The sequence below is a fragment of the Hemitrygon akajei genome, chromosome 6 (assembly GCF_048418815.1).
Source record: "Hemitrygon akajei chromosome 6, sHemAka1.3, whole genome shotgun sequence".
Lineage (NCBI taxonomy): Eukaryota > Metazoa > Chordata > Chondrichthyes > Myliobatiformes > Dasyatidae > Hemitrygon > Hemitrygon akajei.
The window spans coordinates 74,535,091-74,557,592 of record NC_133129.1 but is presented as its reverse complement, the minus strand read 5'-3'; the positions used below and the strand labels follow the sequence as shown (position 1 = coordinate 74,557,592).

The following is a 22,502-nucleotide window of genomic DNA, read 5'->3' as shown; positions in this document are numbered from 1 at the left end:
TGATTTCTTCTATACATTTAGCAGATTGGCACCTTTCTAAACACTACTGGATAATTAAGATCCTGCCTGCATATTTATAAAGGACCTTAATGTCCTACTTTTAGTGTTACAATCTCCAGAAATGCAGGTTTTCACTCTCTCCATGGGTTATTGTTACTTCTCCAGCTTTGACTGAAGGGTAGCAAATTTAAATAAATTGTAAAGATTTGTTCAGCTTCAATGCTCAAAATAAAATAGTGTGATGGGTAAAAACAGTAATTGTGAGGGTCAACAGTTATAGATCCAAATGTACCTTCATCTTGGCTTCATCTTAATTTAAACAAGAGATCAGCAGTGCCGAACAGGCTCTTTGCTGTTGCTTCAAACTTGGTTAACCAGTAACATCCTACTTAGATGTGCCAGACAATGGGTCTGCCATTTTACTAAACTGAATAAATGTTAAGTATAGAAATTAAATTCACAAATTAACTGGACATTTTATACTGGGCCAGCAAGAGAAACATAGCATTTATTTACTGGCATATAGGATCTGATGAGTCTCATATAGAAAAAGGAAATTTTATCCATTGGGAGGAATCAAGAACAAGGAGACAATCATGAATTAGACTAATCTGGATGCATATTTTCCACACCAATATAGAAGTGTGTAGGATACGAAAATTAGATTCAACTATTTTCATTTGTACCTTCTCGGTTCATCATTCCTTTGTTTAATATACCATGCTCTAACCCTATTTTGTGTTGCACTGTTGCTCATCTCCACAACATACTACCAATCACACAAATCCCTTTGTGTTCTGTATTTCCCTCGCCTCCTCTATTTGTATTTTAATTATCATCTTTAAATGATTTCCTCCAGTTCTCATGAAATATCATTGGTTTTTCAGTTTCTCTTGACTGATACTGCCTGATCTTTTGCTTACGGGTCAAATCCAAATTAGATGCAGCAGTCTGTACAGATAAGGATTGTTCTTAAAGACATTGTCAGATGTAACAAAACCAAAATAAATAGGCAGGTTACAAACCTTTCCCAGTAACAGAACAAAATCACCAACTGTGTTTATTGCCGCCACTCTCATAGCGTTCTCCACCAGAATCACAAGGGCATCCTTGGCAGATGTGCAAAAGTTGGTACCATTTATGGCTGTTGCTATATATGCATTCTATAAATATAAAACATTCAACTTTATTAACATTTATATTTCAAGTGGAGCTATTCTGATTTCATGAAATATTCCTTTAATAGAATAATTTATCTGCGTCAGTTTGAAAAAGTCCATCACACTGTAGCACTGAAATTGGAATGATCAGGTACACAAGGCTGACATTCTGGAAAAAGGCTGGTGTATTTTATATTTTACACCACACCATATGCTTACTTTCTAAGCAGCCAGTCGTTTCCATGACTGTTGTCCTAGAGGTAAAGATTCTACATTATGCTTGACATACTTTATTATTTCCTTTTTCATCACACGAGTCTCTCAAGATTTTCATGTGTCGTTTGCTCTGCTTTTCACTTTTTAGATCTCCCTCACAACAATCTTTTTTTCAATTTTCCAATTTGAAGTTCCCTAGAGCCTACTTTTTAGTGGGGTCCTATATTTCTCAGCGGAGAGTACTCTGCACACTCTCTATTGGCACTTTCCTATTGGTCATCATGTCAGCTCTATGCAAGAGTGGTCCAATATTCTCACTTACCTTTCTTTCAAATAAAGCCCAGTTAAATTTCAGTTTTTTTCCTGAAAAGTTACTGCAGCAAATTCACCCATCACCTGGAATCCCAGAGCTATTACGTAACTCATCCAATCCTCCATAATCAGTCAGATGGTGAAGTAACAATTAGGTTTCAAAATGCCCCCATGAGCTTTCAAAGAGGATAGAGTTTGGGGGTGGAGGAAAATGGGAGGGCTTCATCTTCTGTCAAACACAGGTCTACAATTTAACATTTTTTAAAAATGTGTCTGGTATTCAAAGACACTTGAAACCTTAAGATTCCTGCACAAAAGGTTTACAGAAATTAAAAGCAAAATTAAAACACAATGAAATATTTATGAACAAAATAAGTAACCTGTTACTTCCCTCCTAACCTCCAGATTTGGAATCTCCATCCAAATGAATGAGGACTCTAATCCTTTGGGAGTTCTGACTGGTTGAGGATTGGTCAGTGCTGGTGGTAAGCTATCCGTGGGGATGGTGAGACAGGAGGAAGGTGGACAGAAAGGTAGATTCCTCAATCTAGTGCTAGAGAAACCCTAGTAAAGCAGAGTTCTGCTGCTGCATTTATCACAAGCTGGATGTAGTGGATTTGCACAAGTCTGCGACTTGCTTAACATCAGAACCTTCAGCGCAAACTGGTCTATCATGAATAGACTTTGATCATCTTTTCATATAATCCATCCAAGAAAACATCAATTCACAAATAATCTCTTCATCTCATTTATTGCTCTACTATCAATAAACTTATCTGGCTCCCCTGGTTGCCAACACTTCTGCTCAATGTTCTCCTCAATGTTCTCCCAGGTTCTCCTCAATGCCCTTGGATCAGAATAAACTGGCAAACGCACAAAACAACTGAAATATTAACTGTTCCTCCCTCCACAAGTGTAGTCTGACTTGAATAGTTCCAGCTGTTATTTCAGATACCCAGCTTTCAAATTAATAAACAGATTATTATGTAATTCCATAGATTAAAAGAAAAATTCCCTCTTGGGATTTGTCCAGAGAAATCCCTGAAATGTGGAATATTGTAAATGGAACGATCAGCTTGGTGATTATAAATTCCTCTTGGCAGGAATCACTGATCTGACTGACATTAAAGGTGATTCTATTCCTGAAAATTAAGCAATTAATGGCAACAGAAACCCAGTTGAACCATAGGTTAGATAGGAATAGGGGCTTTCTTACGTTAGTAACAAGAGTGGCTACTGGAACAGCAGGGTTGCAGCTTTTTAGCCAGATACAAGCGACGATTATTAGCAAAAACAACAATGACGGACGCCGCAGTCTTGAAGCACTGCCAATTGAAGATGTCCTTGTTGATGATGAGGGCTGCGCCTGTGATTGAACTGGCTGACCCACAATCCCCTGCAGCTTCTTTCAGTCCTGCATGTTGAAGGCTCTGTACCTGCTTGTGGTGCAATCAGTTAGAATTTTCTCCAGGTATATCTATATAAATGTACAAGAGTAATTGGTGGACATGCTAAATCTCTTCAGACAGACGAAGTAGAATCACTGGAGTGTCTCTTTTCTGGATTACATTGATGTCTTGGGCCCTGGATAGATTGTCTGAAATATTGACGTCCAGGAACTTCCCACCGCTGAGCTCGTAAAGAGGACTGGTGTGTGCCCTCCTGACTTCCCTGTCCTGAAGTCCACAATTAGCTCGTTGGACTTGCTGACATTGAGCATTTAGATTAGATTAGATTCAACTTTGTTGTTGCTGTGCCAAGTACAGATACAAAGCCAATGAAATGCAGTTAGCATCTAACCAGAAATGCAAAGAATAGTGTTATTTACATAACTGCGAATAAAAAGTAAGTGCTACAGCACACAAATATAAAATTACGGAGACACTACAATATGGGTGCAATACTGCTTAGCACTGTGATGTGAGGTTCAGCAGGGTCACAGCCTCAGGCAAGAAGCTCCTCCTGAGCCTGCTGGTGCGGGAGCGGAGGCTCCTGTAGCGCCTACTAGATGGGAGGCGAGCATGAGGTTGCTGTTGCAACACCACTTAACCTGCTGATCTATTTCACCCTTAGAACACACACAAAATGCTGAACAAACTCAGCAGGCCAGGTAGCATCTATGGAAAAGAGTAAGCTGGTGATATTTAGAGCTGAGGCCCTTCATCAGCACTAATGAAAGGGCTCGGCTCAAACCTTCCATACGCAAACTCTCGTACTCTTTTCCATACATACTACCTGGCCTGCTGAGTTTCTCCAGTATTCTGTGTGTGTTGCTTTGGATTTCCAGCATCTGCAGATTTTCTCATATTTATTTCACTACTGAAGGTTCCTTATCACCATCTAAGATTCCCCAAGCAACAGCGGTGTCATCAACAAATGTTTATATGGTGTTTGTGCCATGCTTAGCCACACAGTCCGAGTAGACAAAGTATAGCAGTGGGCTAAGTACATATACTTGAGGTATGCTTGTGTTGATAGTCAGCAAGGGAGATGTTAATCAGAATCAGATTTAATATCACTGGCATATTTCATGAAATTTGTTGTTTTGCAGCAGCGGGACCTTGCTATGCACAATAATTAAAACTATAAATTACAACAGGAAATATATATATTAAATAAGTTGCACAACAGACAAAAAAAAGTGATCTAGTGTATATGGGTTCATTGTCTATTCAGAAATCTGATAGCAGAGGGTGAGTAGATGCTCCTAAAATGTTCAGCGTGTGTTTTCAGACACCCTTACCTCTTCCTTGAGAGTGGCAATAAGAGAACATGTCCTAGATGATAGAGGTCCTTAAAGGCAGATGCCGCCTTTTTGAGGCATTACATTTTAAAGATGCCCTGCATGCTGGGGAGGATAGTGCCCATGATGAAGTTGACTGAGTTTACAACTTTCTTCAGCTTTTCTCATCCTGTACCGTGGCCCCTCCATACCAGATGAAGCAACCAGTTAGAATACTCTCCATAGCACATCTGCAAACATCTGTGAGAATCTGTGGTGACATACCGAATCTCCTCAAACAACTAATGAAATAAAGTTGCTGACATGCCTTCTTTGTAATTGCATCAATATGTCGGGCCCAGGATAGATCTTCAAAGATGTTGACATCCAGGAACTTGACAGTGCTCACCCCTTCCACTAGTTGCATCATTGGCAAATTTATGGATGGCATTTGAGCTGTGCCTAGCCACGCAGTCATGGGCTTAGAAAAAGTAAAGCAGTGGGTTAAGCACGCATCCTTGCAGTGTGTCAGTGCTGATTATCGGCAAAATATTACTTCAGATCTGCACTGACTGGTTACCCAATGAGGATATCAAGAATCCATTTGCAGTGAGAGCTACAGAGGCCCAGGTTTTAGAGCTTGTTGATTAGAACTGAGGGTATCATTGTGTTGAAAGTAAAGCAGCCTAATGTTGGTATTGCTATCGTTCAGGTGATCCAAGGCCGAGTGAAGAGCCAATGAGATTGCATCCACTGCAGATCTATTTTGGCGATAGGCAAATTGCAGCTAGTCTTCACTTAAGCAAGTGTTGATTTCAGTCATGAACAACCTCTCAAAGCGCTTCATCACAGTAGGTGTGTGTGCAACTGGGCGATATTTGTTGAGGCAGCTCATCTTGGGCCATGGCACGATTGTCATCCTTATGAAGCAGGTGGGAACCTCCGACTGCAGCAGTGAGAGATTAAAGTTGCCCTTGAACACGCCTGCCAGTTGATTGGCACAGGTTTTCAGTGTTCTACCAGGTATACACAGTCAGGGCATAAGATGTATTATATATTGGCATTGACTGTGTCCTCCTAATAAGAGAGTTGAGGCAGAGGGAGGTACAGAGGCACAAGTTTTGAAGCTCAGTTATTGGTACTGAGGGAATGGTAGCATTGAAAATAGAGCTGCAATCAGTATTTAGTAACTTCAAGAATGTCTTGTAGTTGTCTAGACACTCCAAAGCAAAGTGGAGAGCCAGTGAGATCACATCTGCTGTAGACCTGTTGCTGTGGTGGGCAAATTATAGCAGGTCCAAGTCCTTGCTCAGGTAGGAGCTCATTCTAGCTATAACCAACCTTTTGAAGCACTTCATTATGGCAAATGGGAAGACTGGGTGATTGATAGTCACTGAAACAACTCAGCCTACTCTTCTCATGCACCAGAATGGCAGCTACCCATTCTGAAGCAAGTGGAAATCGGAGGCCACAGTAGGTTAAAGATGTCCTTGAATATATAAGATTATAAGAAATAGGAGGAGATTAGGTAATTCAGCTTATCGAGTCTGCACCCTCAATCAATCATGGCTGATTTATTATCCCTCTGAAGCCCACGTTCCTTTCTCCCTCAAATGTTTATTAATCAAGAACCTATCCACTTTATAATTCCACTTTATAAAATCGCTATAACTTGGCCTCCACAGCCATATGTGACAATGAATTCATCACCTTCTCACTAAAGAATTCCTCCTCATCTCCATCTGAAGGGACATCCTTCTATTCTGAGGCTGTGCCTGTCCTAGATTCTCTCACTATGGGAAATATTCTCTCCACATCCACTCAATCTAGGCCTTTCAATATTCTTTAGGTTTCAATAAGAATCTCTCCCACCGCCCCCGACATTCTTCTGAACTTCAGCGAGTACAGGTACAGAGCCATCAAATGCTCCTCATATATTAACCCTTTCTTTTCCAGGATCATTCTTGCAAATCTCTTCTGGACCCTCTCCAATGCCAGCACGTTGTCTGTAAGAGAGGGAGCTCAAAACTTCTCACAATACTCCGTGTGGTTGACACAATGCTGTATAAAGCCTCACCATTACATCCTTGCTCTTATATTTCACTCATTTCAAAATGAAGGCTTACATTGCATTTGACTTTCTTACCACTGACTCAACCTGAAAGGTAACCTGTAAAGAATCCTGCACAAGGACTCCCGAAACCCTTTGCTGCTCAGATTTCTGAATTTGCTCCCCATTCAGAACAGAGTCTGCACCTTTAGTCTTTCTGCCAAAGTGCATGACCACACATTTCCCTAAACTTTAATCCTTCTGCCATTTCTTTACCCATTTTTCAAATCTGTCCAAGTCATTTTGTAGACTTCCTGCTTCTTCACCTATATTTGAAAGATCCACAAATTTGGCCACAAAGTCATCAATTCTGTCATCCAAATCATCGACATAAAACATGCAAAGAAGCTGCCCTAACACCAACTCCGGAGTGCACCGCTAGTCTCTAGATGCCGAACTGAAAAGACCCCCTTTATTCCCATTCTTTGTCTCCTGCCAGTTAGCCAATCTTCTATCCATGTTATTATTTTTGTTGTAATACCATAGGCTCTTATTCTGTTTAGTGGCCTAATGTACAGCATCTTGTCAAAGACCTTTTGAAAAACGAAGTAAACATCATCCACTGACTCTCCTCCATTTAGAATAATTCTTTTTCTTTGTTACGTATTTCTCGTGGCTTCCAAATTACTCCCAGAAAATCCAGCCATTGCTGTCTTGCCATCATAACTGCTAGTGTCCCCTACCAATCAACTTTGGCCAGCTCCTTCCTCGTGCCTTTTTAGTTCCTTTTCCTCCACTGTAATACTAATACACCTGAACTGAGCTTCTCCCTTGCAAACTGCAGTGTGAATTCTATCATATTATAATCACTGCTGCCTAAAGGTTATTTACCTTAGGCTCTCTGATCCAATCTGGTTGATTACACAACGCCCAATACTTTTCCCAGGGGATGGGGGTCAACCTGTAAAATTCTACTATTACCTTCTCTTGGGATCCAGCACCAACCTGATTTTCCCAATCTAACCGCAAATTGAAACCCCACCCGCGTGATTACCATAATATTGCTCTTCTTACATGGCTTTTTCTTATCTCTTGTTGTAGTATGTACTGCACATCCTGGCTACTCTTCGGAGGTCTGTATATAGCTCCCATCAGGGTCTTCTTACCCTTTCAGATTCTTAACTTCATCTACAAAGATTCCATAATTTCTGATCCTATGTTACCTCTTTCTAAGGATTTAGGAACATAGAAAACCTACAGCACAATACTGGCTCCTCAACCCACAATGCTGTGCTGAACATATACTTACTTTAGAAATTACCTAGGGTTACCCATAGCCCACTATTTTTCTAAGCTCCATGTACCTATCCAGAAGTCTCTTAAAAGACGATATCGTATCCACCTCTACTACTGTCACTGGCAGCCCATTGCACGCACTCACCATTGTGTGTAAAAAAAACTTACCCCTAACATCTCCTCTGTACCTGCTTTCAAGCACCTTAAAACTGTGCCCTCTTGTGTTAGCCATTTCAGCCCAGGGAAAAAGCCTCTGACAAGCGACATGATTAATGCCTCTCATCAGCTTATACATCTCCATCAGGTCACCTGTCATCTTCCATTGCTCCAAAGAGAAAAGACCAAGTTCACTCAACCTATTCTCAAAAGGCATGCTCCCCAATCCAGGCAACATCCTTGTAAATCTCCTCTGAACTTTTCCTATGGTTTCCACATCCTTCCTGTAGTGAGTTGATCAGAACTGAGCACAGTACTCCAAGCGGGGTCTGACCAGGGTCCTATATAACTATAACATTACCTCTCAGCTCTTAAACTCAATCCCACAGTTGATGAAGGCCAATATACCATATGCCTTCTTAAATACAGAGCCAACCTGCGCAGCAACTTTAAATGCCCTATGCACTCGGACCCCAAGATTCCTCTGATTCTCCACACTGCCAACAGTCTTACTATTAATACTATATTCTGCCATCATATTTGACCTACCAAAATTAACCACCTAACACTTATCTGAGTTGAATTCCATCTGTCACTTCGCAGCCTAGTTTTGCATCCTATCAAAGTCCCACTGTAATTTCTGACAGCCCTCCACACTATCCACAACATCCCTAACTTTTGTGTCATCAGCAGATTTACTAACCCATTCCTCCATTTCCTCATCCAGGTCATTTATAAAAATCACGAAGAGAAGGGGTTGCAGAACAAATCCCTGAGGCACACAACTTGTCACCGGCCTCCATGCAGAATATGACCCGTCTACAACCACCCTTTGCTTTCTGTGGGCAAGTCAGTTCTGGATCAACAAAGCAATGTCTCCTTGGATCCCATGCCTCCTTACTTTCTTGATTAGCCTTGCATGGGGTACCTTTTCAAATACTTTGATGAAATCCATATACACTACATCTACTGCTCTACCTTCATCAACGTGTTTAGTCACATCCTCAAAAAAATTCACTCAGGCTCGTAAGGCATGACCTGCCTTAGACCAAGTCATGCAGACAATTCCTAATCATTTTATGCCTCTCCAAATTTTCATAAATCCTGCCTCTCAGGATCTTTTCCAACTTAGCAAGCAGCAAAATAAGACTCACTGGTCTATAATTTCCTGGGATATCTTTACCCCCTTTCTTGAATAAGGGAACAACATCTGTAACCCTCTAATCATCCAGAACCTCTCCCGTCCCCACTGATGATGCAAAGGATCATTGCCAGAGGCTCAGCAATCTCCTCCCTTGCCTCCCACAGTAGCCTAGGATATATCTTGTCTGATCCCGGTGACTTATCTAACTTGATGCTTTCCAAAAGCTCCAGCACATCCTCTTTCTTAATGTCTATATGGCTAAACTTTTCAGTCCACTGTAAGTCATCCTTACAATCGCCAAGATCCTTTTCCTTAGTGAATACTGAAGCAAAGTAGCTCCTCCAGTTCCATATAAACTTTTCCACTATCATGCTTGATTGGTCCTCTTACATCTTATCTTCTTGCTCTTCACATACTTGTAGAATGCCTTGGGGTTTTCTTTAATCCTGCTCACCAAGGACTTCTCATGGCCCCTTCTGGCTCTCTTAATTTCACTCTTAAGTTCCTTCCTGTTAGCCTTATAATCTTCTAGATCTCTATCATTACCTAGTTTTTTGTACCTTTTGTAAGCTTTTTTTTCTTCTTGACTAGATTTTCAACAGCCTTTGTGCACCGCAGTTCCTGTACCCTACTACCCTTTCCTTGTTTCATTGGAACATACCTATGCAGAATGCCACGCAAATATCCTCTCAACAATAGCTACATTTCTGCCGTACATTTCCCTGAGAACATCTGTTTCCAATTTATGCCTCCAAGCTCCTGCCTGATAGCTTCATATTCCCCCTTACTCCAATTAATCGCTTTCCTAACAGGTCTGTTCCTATCCCTCTCCAATGCTACGGCAAAGGAGACAGAATCGTGATCACTATCTACAAAATGCTCTTCTACTGAGAGTTCTGACACCTGACCAGGTTCATTTCCGAATACCAGATCAAGTACAGCCTCTCCTCTTGTAGGCTTATTTACATATTGTGTCAGGAAACCTTCCTGAACACACCTAACAAACTCCGCCCCATCTAAACCCCTTGCTCTAGGGAGATGCCAATCAATATTTGGGATATTAAAATCTCCCACCACAACAACCCTGTTATTATTACACCTTTCCAGAATCTGTCTCCCTATCTGCTTCTCGATATCCCTGTTACTACTGAGCGGTCTATCAAAAACACCCAGTAGAGTTATTGACCCCTTCCTGTTCCTAACTTCCACCCATAGAGACTCAGTAGACAATCCCTCCATGACTTCCTCCTTTTCTGCAGCCATGACACTATCTCTAATCAGCAGTGCCACGTCCCCACCTCTTTTGCCTCCCTCCTGTCCTTTCTGAAACATCTAAAGCCTGGCACTTTAAGTAACTATTCTTGCCCCTGAGCCATCCATGTCTCTGTAATGGCCACAACATCATAGCTCCAAGTACTGATCCATGCTCTAAGCTCATCTGCTTTGTTCATGATACTCCTAGCATTAAAATAGACACATCTCAAACCATCAGTCTAAGCGTATCCCTTCTCTATCACTTAGCTATTTTCCCTCCAACACTGTCTACAAGCTTTCTCTATTTGTGAGCCAACCGCCCCTTCCTCTATCTCTTCAGTTTGGTTCCTTCCCCCCAGGAATTCTAGATTTGATTTAATTTTTTCCCAACAAAGTCTGCTCACCCCTATGCCTACCTGCCTGTTCTTCCAATACAATGTCTATCCTAGAATGTTAAGCTCCTGACTATGATCTTCTTTCAGCCACGACTCAGTGATGCCCATAACAATATAACTGCCAATTTCTTAATTACACTACAAGATGATCTATCTCATTCCATATACCTTGCGCATTCCAAAGTAACACCTTCATCCCTGTAAACATCACCTTTTTCAAATTTGCCTCCATGTTACCAAATGTTAAATTCTGATCCCTTGCTAAACATTTTGGCATTTTATTTATTCTGGAGACTTTCATAACCTCTCCTTCCCTTTTACTTTATCCTCAGTTTTCTAAACAGTTGAACCGTTGAGCCTACTTAGTTTAAGGAAGCATTTTAGCTCATCTCACTTCCGACTGCAATTTTTCCCTATCATCCGCCTATCCTTCCTCACAGACTTACTACACACTGCATCTACTTTTATAACAGCAGCCCATCCTCCAGCTCATTACTCTGGATCCCATCCCTTTGCCAAGTTAGCTTAAATCCTCTCTAACTACTCTAGCAAACCTACCCACAAGGATATTGGTCTCTCTCAAGTTCAGGTGTAACCTGTCCTTTTTGTACCATGTCATACCTTCCCCAGAAGAGATCCCAATTCCTGCCACCTGCACCAATTCCTCAGCCATGCATTCATCTGCCAAATCATCCTATTCTTACACTCACTGGGGCACGGCAGAGGCAGCAATCCAGAGATTACTACCCATGAGTTCCTGCTTTTCAGCTTTCTACCTAACTCCCGATACTCTCTCTTCAGGAACTCATCCTTTTTCCTACCTGTGTTGGTGGTACCAATATGTACCACGACTTCTGGCTGTTCACTCTCTCACTTTAGAATGCTGTAGCCCCAATCCAAGACATCCCTGACCCTGGCACCTGGAAGGCAACGTACCGTCTGGGTGTCTCTTTCATGTCCACAAATCTCCTGTCTGCTCCTGTAACTGTGGAATCCCCTTCACTACTGCACTCTACCTTTCCCTTCCCTTCTAAGCCACAGTGCCAGACTCAGTGTACAGCTTTCCCCTGCTAAGTTGATTCCCTCTCCTCCCCTCACCTCCATAGTATCAGAAGTGGTACTTATTATTGTGGGGAATGGCCACAGTGGTACTCTGCACTGTCGTCCTATCCCCTTTTCCTGTGATGACGGTCACCTAGCTACCTGCCTTCAACTGAAGGGTGACTACCTCCCTGAGCTCCCATCACGTCATTCTCCTATATGAGCCAAAAATCATTCAACTGCAACAAGCTAACATGGCTGGCAAGGAGCTGCAGCTGGATGCACCCCATGCACGTGTAGCTATCACAGAGACTAGAGATTTCCCACATCCCAGATAAAGCACATACCACTAACCCTGGACCCATTCTCACTGCACTAGCTATGTAATAATAGACAAAGTAAGATAGGAACAATAGCCACTCCCACGATGGTCACTCCACTTAAACCTAACTTTTCATTATTGGCTTTTGCCAAGTGCCTAATAGATCGTATGATTGAAACCCATTAAAATGTCCTGAAAGGCCCTGAGCTCCAATTAGATCTATAACATACGTATCACATAGTGTTGAGGCCAAAAAATTCAACTTTAGTCTCAACCAACCACAAGACTTTCTACCACATCTTTAGAGTATCTTCTAAGTGACACTTAGCAAAGTCTTCACAGAGAAGCAAGGAGAAGAATGTGTTTTCTTTTAGCGGTAGGTGTGGCATAAATCTAATGTTGTGCATCAACCAGGTGACAGCACCCTACAATAAAGTATGGTGGAGGCAGCATCATGCAATGGGGATGTTTTTCAGCTGCAAGGAATAGAAATCTGGTTAGAAGTGATAGGATGATGAATGCTGCTAAATACACAGAGATCCTGGATAAAAACCTGCAAGCCTCTGCCAGAAAGCTTAAACTGGGGAGGAATTTCATCTTTCACCAGGACAGCAACCCAAAGCACACTGCCACAGTGACCACCGAGTGGCTTCCAAAACAGAAAATTGATGCCCTTGAATGGCCCAGTCAGGGACCTGACCTTAGCCCAAACAAACATCTTCTGGCAATACCTCAAGATTGCTGTCCACCACCACTCCCTAACTAATCTGGCACAGCTTGAACAATTTTGCAAGGAGGGATCAGCAAATCTTGCTGCATCACATTATGCAAATCTAATAGAAACTTATCCTAGAAGACTACTGGTTGTAATAGCTGCGAGAGGTGGTTCAAATAAGAAGTGAAGAAACGGGGAAGAATACCTTTGAACAGCTGACATTTCAATTTTTGTATTTTTAAATTTTACATACTTTAAAATTTCCCTTGTTTTTTTGGGCTCTACTATGGAAAAAAAAGCAGTATGTGATTCACACATAAACATTTTCAGTTAAATTGATTGAAGTCCCTGATTGTAATAATCATTTTTCCAAACAAAGGGTTGGGGGGGGGGGGCTGAATTATTTTTCAAGGCACTGTACATTGTATATAAAACAGCTTAATACCTTTATCAGAACAGCAAGAGGCACAACCAAATCAGGACAAAAGTAATAAGTAACTTGCACAATAGTCAAAAGGATATACACTTCATTCATAAATTCTCAAGATTTTTTATTTTTAAGCTATGACTTGTTCACATTCTTGTCATAATTTGTCCAGAGGCTTCCAATAGAAGTCAATTAGACTGACTTAAAAGTAAATTAAAACAAAATTAAAATGAGGAGAACTTACCCTGTTGAGATAGAGCAGGCACTTTTCCAAACACCATAGGCAGCACATACATGCTTTCAGCAAGCACTTTGCACAGGCATTTTCCTAGAATTTAAACAAAGGTGATAAAACACCTTTAAATATGACAACCCTGCCATTACTGAGGTCACATCACAAGGACAGTGAGCTGTTTACTGTACTGTTTACTCATGCTGCATATTACTACATGTATTTTGAATTATATTTTATGATCTTACTTAATAGTATAATATTTTGGTTTATGTGCAGTGTGTGATATATGCTATGTGGGTGCACTGTGGTCCGGAGGAACGTTGTTCATTTGGTTATCTACATGTACAATCAGATGACAATAAACTTACCTTGCCTTTGAGTTGGCTGTGAAGGTACACAAGGATCATTCGTGGGATTTTTATTAAAGTGATGATGAAGGAACCCTTGGCTACTGTTCCCAGGTGGTACACAATCAGTCGTCGCATGGAAGATAGGATTGGCGTGGCAGGCAAGTCATTTTTGTCTCTGAGTAAATTCGGATAAAAGTAGTAATTGGAGTGTGATCAATTGAGAAGCACAGGCACTTTATTACATCAGAATTCCAGTACATTAATGCATGCCCATCTGAGCAGAACTTCACCTTCGAATTTTAGTAGCAAAATTCAACAATTAAAATCAGTCCCACTGAAGTCACATGCTATCAGAAAATTTTAACTATTTTAAATATTTCAGAACTTGGTTTGGTTTGTGTAACTGACAAAATATAATGAATGAACTGATGGCTAGCTCATAAGTTGCAGTGCAGGTCACATTTTTGTTTTATCTCAGTGCAGCATAGAATGTGCTATATGTTAGTTATGAGCACATTTAGCCTCTTGCTGTACCTTTGGGCACAGAGGCATGCAACAGGTTCATAATGTACTAAACTGAAAGGCTAGAGTAGGTTGGTAACATGCCTCTGAGTTTTCCAACAGCCAAAGCTGATCACCTAGTACAACCCTATTGCTGAATGGGATTATCAATTTGGATTGAAAAGTTAAATCAGGATTTTAAATTGATTTTAGATTTATGCTTTTAGTTCATCTATATTTTATTGTTATTATTGAGATACAGTGCAGCGTGGGCCCTTTGAGTCACACCACCCAGCAATCCCCCAATTTAATCCTAGCCTAATCACAGGATGATTTACAATGATCAATCAACCTACAAATCAGTGACTATGGGAAGAAACAGGAGCACCCAAAGGAAACCCATGCAGTCACAGGAATGTATACCACATTGTAAAGGATCCCACATGCCCTGCAAATGGATTATTTCTCCCACTCCGTTCAGGGAAGAGGTTACGGTCATCCACACCACAATCACCAGACCCAAAACGAGTTACTTTCTCCAAGCAGCAAGACTGATGAATACCTCCACCCACCAACTCCACCACTACTTTATCATTTTCAGTGAGTCACCTCATCAGCCTATCATCACTTTATGGATATACGTATAATCTATGTATATAAGCTGTCTTACGTATTTATATGTATTGTGTGTTTTCTTAGTATTATTAAGCACTTACCTTGTGAAATAGTAAGTTACTACAGCTCCAGCGATAGTCATCTGTTGACAGGCCAGTATGAACTCACTGATCCAAATGAGGCCAACTAGATGATAAATCCAAGTGTACTGTAGAGGGCCAGAAACTTTAAATTCAACATAATCTGTGTTGTTCTTTGCAGGATAGCCTTGAATAGAGAAGGTGATGGTGGGAAGTGGGAGCAGAAGAAACAAATTGTGGTTTCAAGTTTAGTTGCATATTTTGAAAATTAATTAAATGTACAATGAGGCTAAGTAAAGTACTGCCAAGAGCAAACGGCAGTTGAGAACAACGAAAGCAAAAAGTTGGAGAACCAGGAATTACAATTAAAAGATGGAAGGTGTTACGTTTCGTAACTTCAAAACATTAAAACAATTCAAGGGAAAACAGAGGAGTCCAAGAATTCATGTCTGACTTACTTGGTGTTACTTTTACTGAAGCATGCATGTATCATGTGGTAGCATGATTACGTATGCAATTAATGTACTTTTACATGATATACATATATACATGTACAAACACATATGTATATATGTACACACACACACACCCCAACCCACAGGATTATTGAATTATTAAATACACAACTGAAGGTAATATACAAGTTGAGTGAGTGATGTTTTTAAAAAGTGAAATATAGGAACAACCTGACTACAGAACTTGTCAAATCAAGGCTTCAGCATTTTCATATTTTCTCCAGTCATTGGTTAAACATTAAGCCCATAAAACCAAATGCGCTGTTTTGAATTGCCATTGTTTAGCAGTATGTACACAATACTGAAAGGGGTCAAAATTCCATCCACATACCAGAAAATAAATTATGCCTATGGATGCTTAATGGAATGCAAGCAAACAATTCATGTTTTATACAGAGGAAATCTACTGACATATTAATTTGATCTGAAATAACCATCCTCTGAACTGCATCACAAAACAATAGAGCAACATACAAACAAAATTTGTGGAGTCAATTGTAAAAGATGAAATAACAGAACATTTGGATAGCAGTAACAGGATCGGTCTGAGCCAGCGTGGATTTATGAAGGGGAAATCATGCTTGACTAATCTTCTGGAAATTTTTGAGGATGTAACTATGAAAATGGACAAGGGAGAGCCAGTGGATGTAGTGTACCTGGACTTTCAGAAAGCCTTTGATAAGGTCCCATATATGAGATTAGTGGGCAAAATTAGAGCACATGGTATTGGGGGTAGGGTACTCACATGGATAGAAAATTGGTTGGCAGACAGGAAAAAAAAGAGTAGGGATTAACGGGACCTTTTCAGAATGGCAGGCAGTGACTAGTGGGGTACCGCAAGGCTCGGTGCAGGGACCGCAGCTATTTACAATATACATTAATAATTTAGATGAAGGGATTAAAAGTAACATTAGCAAATTTGCAGATGACACAAAGCTGGGTGGCAGTGTGAAATATGAGGAGGATGTTATTTGAACGGAGGGTGACTTGGACAAGTTGGGTGAGTGGGCAGATGCAGTTTAATGTGGATAACTGTGAGGTTATCCAAAGTGGTAAGAAAAGGAAGGCAGATTACTATCTGATTGGTGTCAAGGTAGGAAAAGGGGAAGTACAACATGACATCAGTCACTGAAAGTAAGCATGCAGCTACAGCAGGCAGTGAAGAAAGCTAATGGCATGTTGGCCTTCATAACAAGGGGAGTTGAGTAAAGGAGCGAAGAGGTCCTTCTTCAGTTGTACAGGGCCCTGGTGAGACCCCACCTGGAGTATTGTGTGAAGTTTTGGTCTCCAAATTTGAGGAAGAACATTCTTGCTATTGAGGGAGTGAAGCGTAGGTTCACGAGGTTAATTCCCGGGATGGCGGGACTGTCATATGTTGAAAGATTGGAGCAACTGAGCTTGTATACACTGGAATTTAGAAGGATGAGAGGGGATCTGATTGAAACATATAAGATTATTAAGGGATTTGACACGCTAAAGGCAGGAAACATGTTCCTGATGTTGGGGGAATCTAGAACCAGAGGCCACAGTTTAAGAATAAGGGGTAGACCATTTAGAACAGAATTGAGGAAAAACCTTTTCACCCAGAGAGTTATGGATCTGTGGAATGCTCTGCCTCAGAAGGCAGTGGAGGACAATTCTCTGGATGCTTTCAAGAAAGAGTTAGATAGAGCTCTTAAAGATAGCAGAGTCAAAGGATATGGGGAGAAGACAGGAATGGGGTACTGATTGTGGATGATCAGCCATGATCACAGTGAATGGCGGTGCTGGCACGAAGGGCCGAATGGCCTAGTCCTGCACCCATTATCTATAGAATGCTGGAGTAACTCCCTAGTTCAGAAAGCATCCATGGAAATGAATAAACAGTTGATGTTTTGGCCCGAGACCACACTTCAAGACTGGAAAGGACGGTGGAAGACACCAGAATAAAGAGGCAGGGGGAGGGGAAGGTGGACTAACTGGAAGGTGACAGGTAAAGCCAAGTGGATTAGAAAGGTGAAGGGCTGGAGAAGAAGGAATCTAATGGGAGTAGACCATAGGATGAAGGGAAGCAAGAGGAAGCATGGGGAGGTGACAGGCAGCTGAGGAGAAGAGGTAAGAGACCAGAGGGAAAAACAGAAGAGGGAAGGAAAACAAAAACTGGAATGGACAAAGGAATTACAGAGGGAATGATCCCTGTAGACAGCAGAGAGTGGATGGGTAGGGGGGCGGGAGGTAAAAATGTGTTTGGCGGTAGGATCCTGTTTAAAATGACGGAAGTTGCACAGAATGATGTGTTGGATGTGGAAGCTCATGGGGTGGCAGGCAAGGATAAGGGGATCTCTATCCCTGTTAAGGTGACAGGAAGATAGAGTGAGCATGGATGTCAAAGAAATGACAGAGATGTAGGGAGGGCAGCATCAATGGTATAGGTGTACACCAAACCATTCTTTGGAGGAGGACGACGACATTTCTAATGTCTTGGAAAGGAAAACTTCATCCTGGCAAGAGATGCAGCAAAGTTGAAGGAACTGAGAAAAGGAAATAGCGTTGCTACAGAAGACAGGATGGGAAAAGGTACAGTCAAGATAGCGGTGGGAATTGTTAGGTTTATAAAAGATGTTAGTAGACAGTTTGTTTCCAGGGGGATCGAGAAAGGGGAGACAGTTGTCAGAAAAGGACCAAGTACATTTAAGGGCAGGGTGGAAGTTCAAGGCAAAGTTGATGAAATTGACATGCTCAGCATGAGTGAATGAAGTAACATCTGTGCCGTTGTCAGTGTGTTACAAAAAGAGTTGGGAAGTGTTACCTGGGAAGGATTAGAACATGGACTGTTCTACATAGCCAACAAACAGGCAGGTATAGCTGGGGCCCGTGTGGGTGCCCAAGGCTACCCCTTGAGATTGAGGAAAGTGGGAGGAGCAGAAGGAGAAACTGTCGTGGGTGAGGACTAGTTCTGCCAGATGGAGGAGGGTGGTAGTTGAGGGGAAGCGGTTAGGTCTTTTGTTCAGAAAGAAGTGGAGAGCTTTAAGGCGTTCTTGATGGGAGGGATAGACGTGTATAGAGACTGGACATCCGTGGTAAAAATCAGGCAGTCTGGGTCAGGGAATTGAAAAGAGTTGAGGTGATTGAGGGAATGTGAAGTGTCACATATGCAAGTAGGAATGAACGGAACCAAGGGGGATAGACTGAAGCTGATGTATGCGGACATGAGCTCAGTGGGTCAGGAGCAGGCAGACACAATGGGCCTACCTAGACATTGAAAAAGTGGAGTTGCATTCAAGTTTGTCCATCTTGGCTGTTGCAAACAGTAGTATGTTATTTGATTTCTGTGTTTAAAGAATAAATTTCTAACCTTGTGTTTTACACCATTTCCTCCATCACTTCAACTTACTAATTAAGGCTTGAAGATGTTTCTAAACCATCATTCTGAAGGAAAGAGGGAGAAAAGGCTAGCTGTAGTGATTGAGGATTTTTTGATTAGGAGAACAGAAAGGAGGCTCTATGGATGAGAACAAGATTCGTGGATGAGTTGTTACTCCCCGGGCACCTGAGTCAAGGATACCTCAGATCGAGTCCGCAGCAGTCTTAAGTGGGAGGGTGAGCAGCCAAAAGTCATGGTCCACATTGGTAGCAATGACAAGGGTAGGATGGGAGAAAAGATCCTGCAAATTGAGTTCAGGGTGTTGGGTACTAAGTTACATGACAGAACCTCAAGTGATGCAATCTCAGGACTGCTACCCATGCCACATGCTAGTGAGGTCAGAAATAGAAAGGTTTTACAGTTTAACACGTGGCTAATAAGTTGGTGCAGGAGGGCTGTTTTCAGATTTTTGGATCATTGAGCTATCTTCCAGGGATGGTGGAACTGTACAGAAGGGATGGCTTGCACCTGAAATGGAGTATAAGAAATGCAAGAGAACACTTAATAAGGAAATCAGAAGGGCTAAAAGAAGATGTGAAGTTTCTCTAGCAAACAAGGTGAAGGAGATTCCTAAGAGCTTCTACAGATATATTAAGAGCACAAGGATAGCAAGAGACAAAATTAGTCCTTTGGAAGGTTGAAGTGGCAATGTACGTGTGGATTTTTTACATCTGTATTTATTCGGGAGATGGACTCAGAGTCTATAGATGTGAGACAATGCAGCAGCAAGGTCATGGACCAGCTGGAAAAACACACTGGAAAATGGCAGATGGAATCTAATGCAAACAAATGTGAAGTGTTGCACTTTGGGAGGACCAAGGAGAGTAGGTGAACTGTAAGGCACTGAGGAGTTCTGGGAGTAACAGAGGTATCTGGGAGTACTTCTTGGAAGTGGCATCACAGGTAGGTAGGGTCATAAGGAAAGCTTTTTGTAAATTGATCTTCATAGATCAATGTATCAAGTACAGAAGTTGGGATGCTATGTTGAAATTGTATAAGACATTGGTAAGGCCTAACTTGGGGTATCACGAACAGTTTTAGTCAACTACTTTCAAGAAAGATGTAAATAAGTTTGAAAGAATTTTTTTTTTTAATTACAAGAATGTTGCTGTGTCCTGAGTTACATGTAAAGATTGAATGGGCTTGGACATTATCCCCTAGAACGCAGAACACTGAGGGGAGATTTGATAGAGGTTTTCAAAATTATGAGGGCAGGCTTTTTCCACTGAGGTTGAGTGAGACTAGAACAGGGGTTCACAGTGAAAGGTGAAATGTTCACTCAGAGGGTGATGAGAGCGTGGAAGTGGGGTCGATTTCAGTATTTGAGAAAAATTTGGATAGGTACTTGGATGGGAGAGGTATGGAAGGCTATGGTGCAGGTGGGTGCATGTCGATGTGACTTGGCAGATTAATGGCTCAGCACAGACTAAGCGAGCCAAAGGGCTTGTTTCTGTGCTGTTGTATCCTCTATGACTCTATAAGGACAACTATTTCCCAGCAACAATTACAAACTATTTACAATTAAGCATGCAAAAGGATTAGGTTTGAATTTCCTAATTCTTTTCTCTCCATACAGCTGTATGGGTAAAAACACTATAATTTGAAGACTCAAAGGATGAAAGATTGATCCAAATTCATTTCACTATACACAAGTCTTGTTAACTCAAAATATTCATCATCCCTATGTAAAAAAAATGTACAAATATAATCCACAATTTGCTCTTCACAAAGATCTTTAATTGTTTTTTTACAAACAAAAGTCCCATCAATTTCTACAAAGAGTACCGTAAATTCTGGTGTATAAGCCGAAAATTTGGCCCTAAATTCTGGTCCTAAAATTAGGAGGTCGGCTTATACAGAGGGTGCCAACTTTGGAAAAATGAATACACAGAAGACAGGTCATATTTACTGGCTGTTTTTGAGTCAAATTGGTTCCACTGCCAACGCATGAATTGTTTGGTTGGTTTAAAATGACATCTAGTGGCTGCAGCACGGGCATCAAACCACCGGGGATGACTGCAATGTCCATATTTTCAGCTTTCAATGCTGCTTTTGTCTCACCTGACAAGTGCACTTTGAACATGTCCCAGACAAGTAGTGACTTTTCTTCCCTGAAACCTTCAGGACGTCGACACCACACCTCTTTAACCCACTTCAAGCAACCCACTTCGTCCATCCAGCAGCGTTCTTGAACGTAAACAACACCTCGCGGGAATTTTCTGAGCAATCTTTGTTTTTTGTCTCAACACAAGATTGCATCTATTCATAAATTGGGTGCACCAACTTCACGTAGCTTTGAAATTTTCGCTGACCTCACAGTGTTTTTCATCCCATTTGAACGCTTGAACTCGAATCATTTCTCTGGTAACAATGTATCCGGATGATCATTGGTGATTCACCCACTCTAAAACTTATTCTTACAGCTTTGGCCACTGACATGATTTCCCGCAGTTTGCACATATTGTCTTTGGCATTTCCCTCAGCGTGTCCTCTGCCTTTCTCCACTCTCTCACTCACACTAAACTTCTTAGCAGCGGCAGGATTATTTGTTCCTTTAGCAAAATCAACAACCTTCAGCTTGAAGCCAGCATCATATCGCATTCGTTTTAATCTTTTGTACATGGTGGTCGCAAACTCAATACTGAGTACACGTACTGATCCCACCACCCCGTGTTATGTTTTAACGAGATTACGATAGGCGCTAAATGGTTTCACAGGGGTTACATTTCAGAGGATTCTTGTCCATTGGAAACCTAATCCAAAAATTCTCTCTCTGATTTATCTATTAAGAATCCGCTTATAATGCTGTACAGTGTGTTGGCCTGTTTTCTTAGCAGGTACTGGTTCACAAAATTTCCGGGGTCCGGATCCGGCAAAGCTGAGTACCGGCATGTGAGATCTTGTGATCTTTTCTGGTTAAATCAAAAACCTCTACAAAAGGGGTCGGCTTATACAAAGGTAACATACAAACCCCGTTTCCAGAGAAGTTGGGATATTTTCCAAAATGCAATAAAAACAAAAATCTGTGATATGTTAATTCACATGAACCTTTATTTAACTGACAAAAGTACAAAGAAAAGATTTTCAATAGTTTTACTGACCAACTTAATTGTCTTTTGTAAATATACACAAATTTAGAATTTGATGGCTACAACACACTCAACAAAAGTTGGGACAGAGTTAAAATAAGATTGAAAAGTGCACAGAATATTCAAGTAACACCGGTTTGGAAGACTCCACATTAAGCAGGCTAATTGGTAGCAGGTGAGGTATCATGACTGGGTATAAAAGTAGCGTCCATCAAAGGCTCAGTCTTTGCAAGCAAGGATGGGTCGTGGCTTACCTCTTTGTGCCAAAATTTGTGAGAGAATTGTTAGTCAGTTCAAAAGGAACATTTCCCAATGCAAGATTGCAGAGAATTTAGGTCTTTCAACATCTACAGTACATAATATTGTGAAAAGATTCAGAGAATTCAGAGACATCTCAGTGCGTAAAGGGCAAGGTCGGAAACCACTGTTGAATGCGCCTGATCTTCGAGCCCTCAGGCGGCACTGCTTAAAAAACCGTCATGCTACTGTGACAATTATAGCCAC

At 41.3% G+C, this 22,502-nt stretch overlaps 1 protein-coding gene across 1 annotated transcript in view; it reads right to left on the bottom strand.

Moving 5' to 3' along the window:
• Positions 1-22,502, bottom strand: part of LOC140729170 (choline transporter-like protein 1) — a 132,019-nt gene that overhangs the window by 8,760 nt on the left and 100,757 nt on the right. The window contains exons 10-13 of the mRNA XM_073048638.1: positions 15,013-15,178; positions 13,814-13,970; positions 13,455-13,538; positions 1,026-1,163 (exon numbers count right to left, since the gene is read on the bottom strand). Coding sequence (XP_072904739.1) covers positions 1,026-1,163; positions 13,455-13,538; positions 13,814-13,970; positions 15,013-15,178 — 545 coding nt within the window. The remainder of the gene's footprint in view (positions 1-1,025; positions 1,164-13,454; positions 13,539-13,813; positions 13,971-15,012; positions 15,179-22,502) is intronic.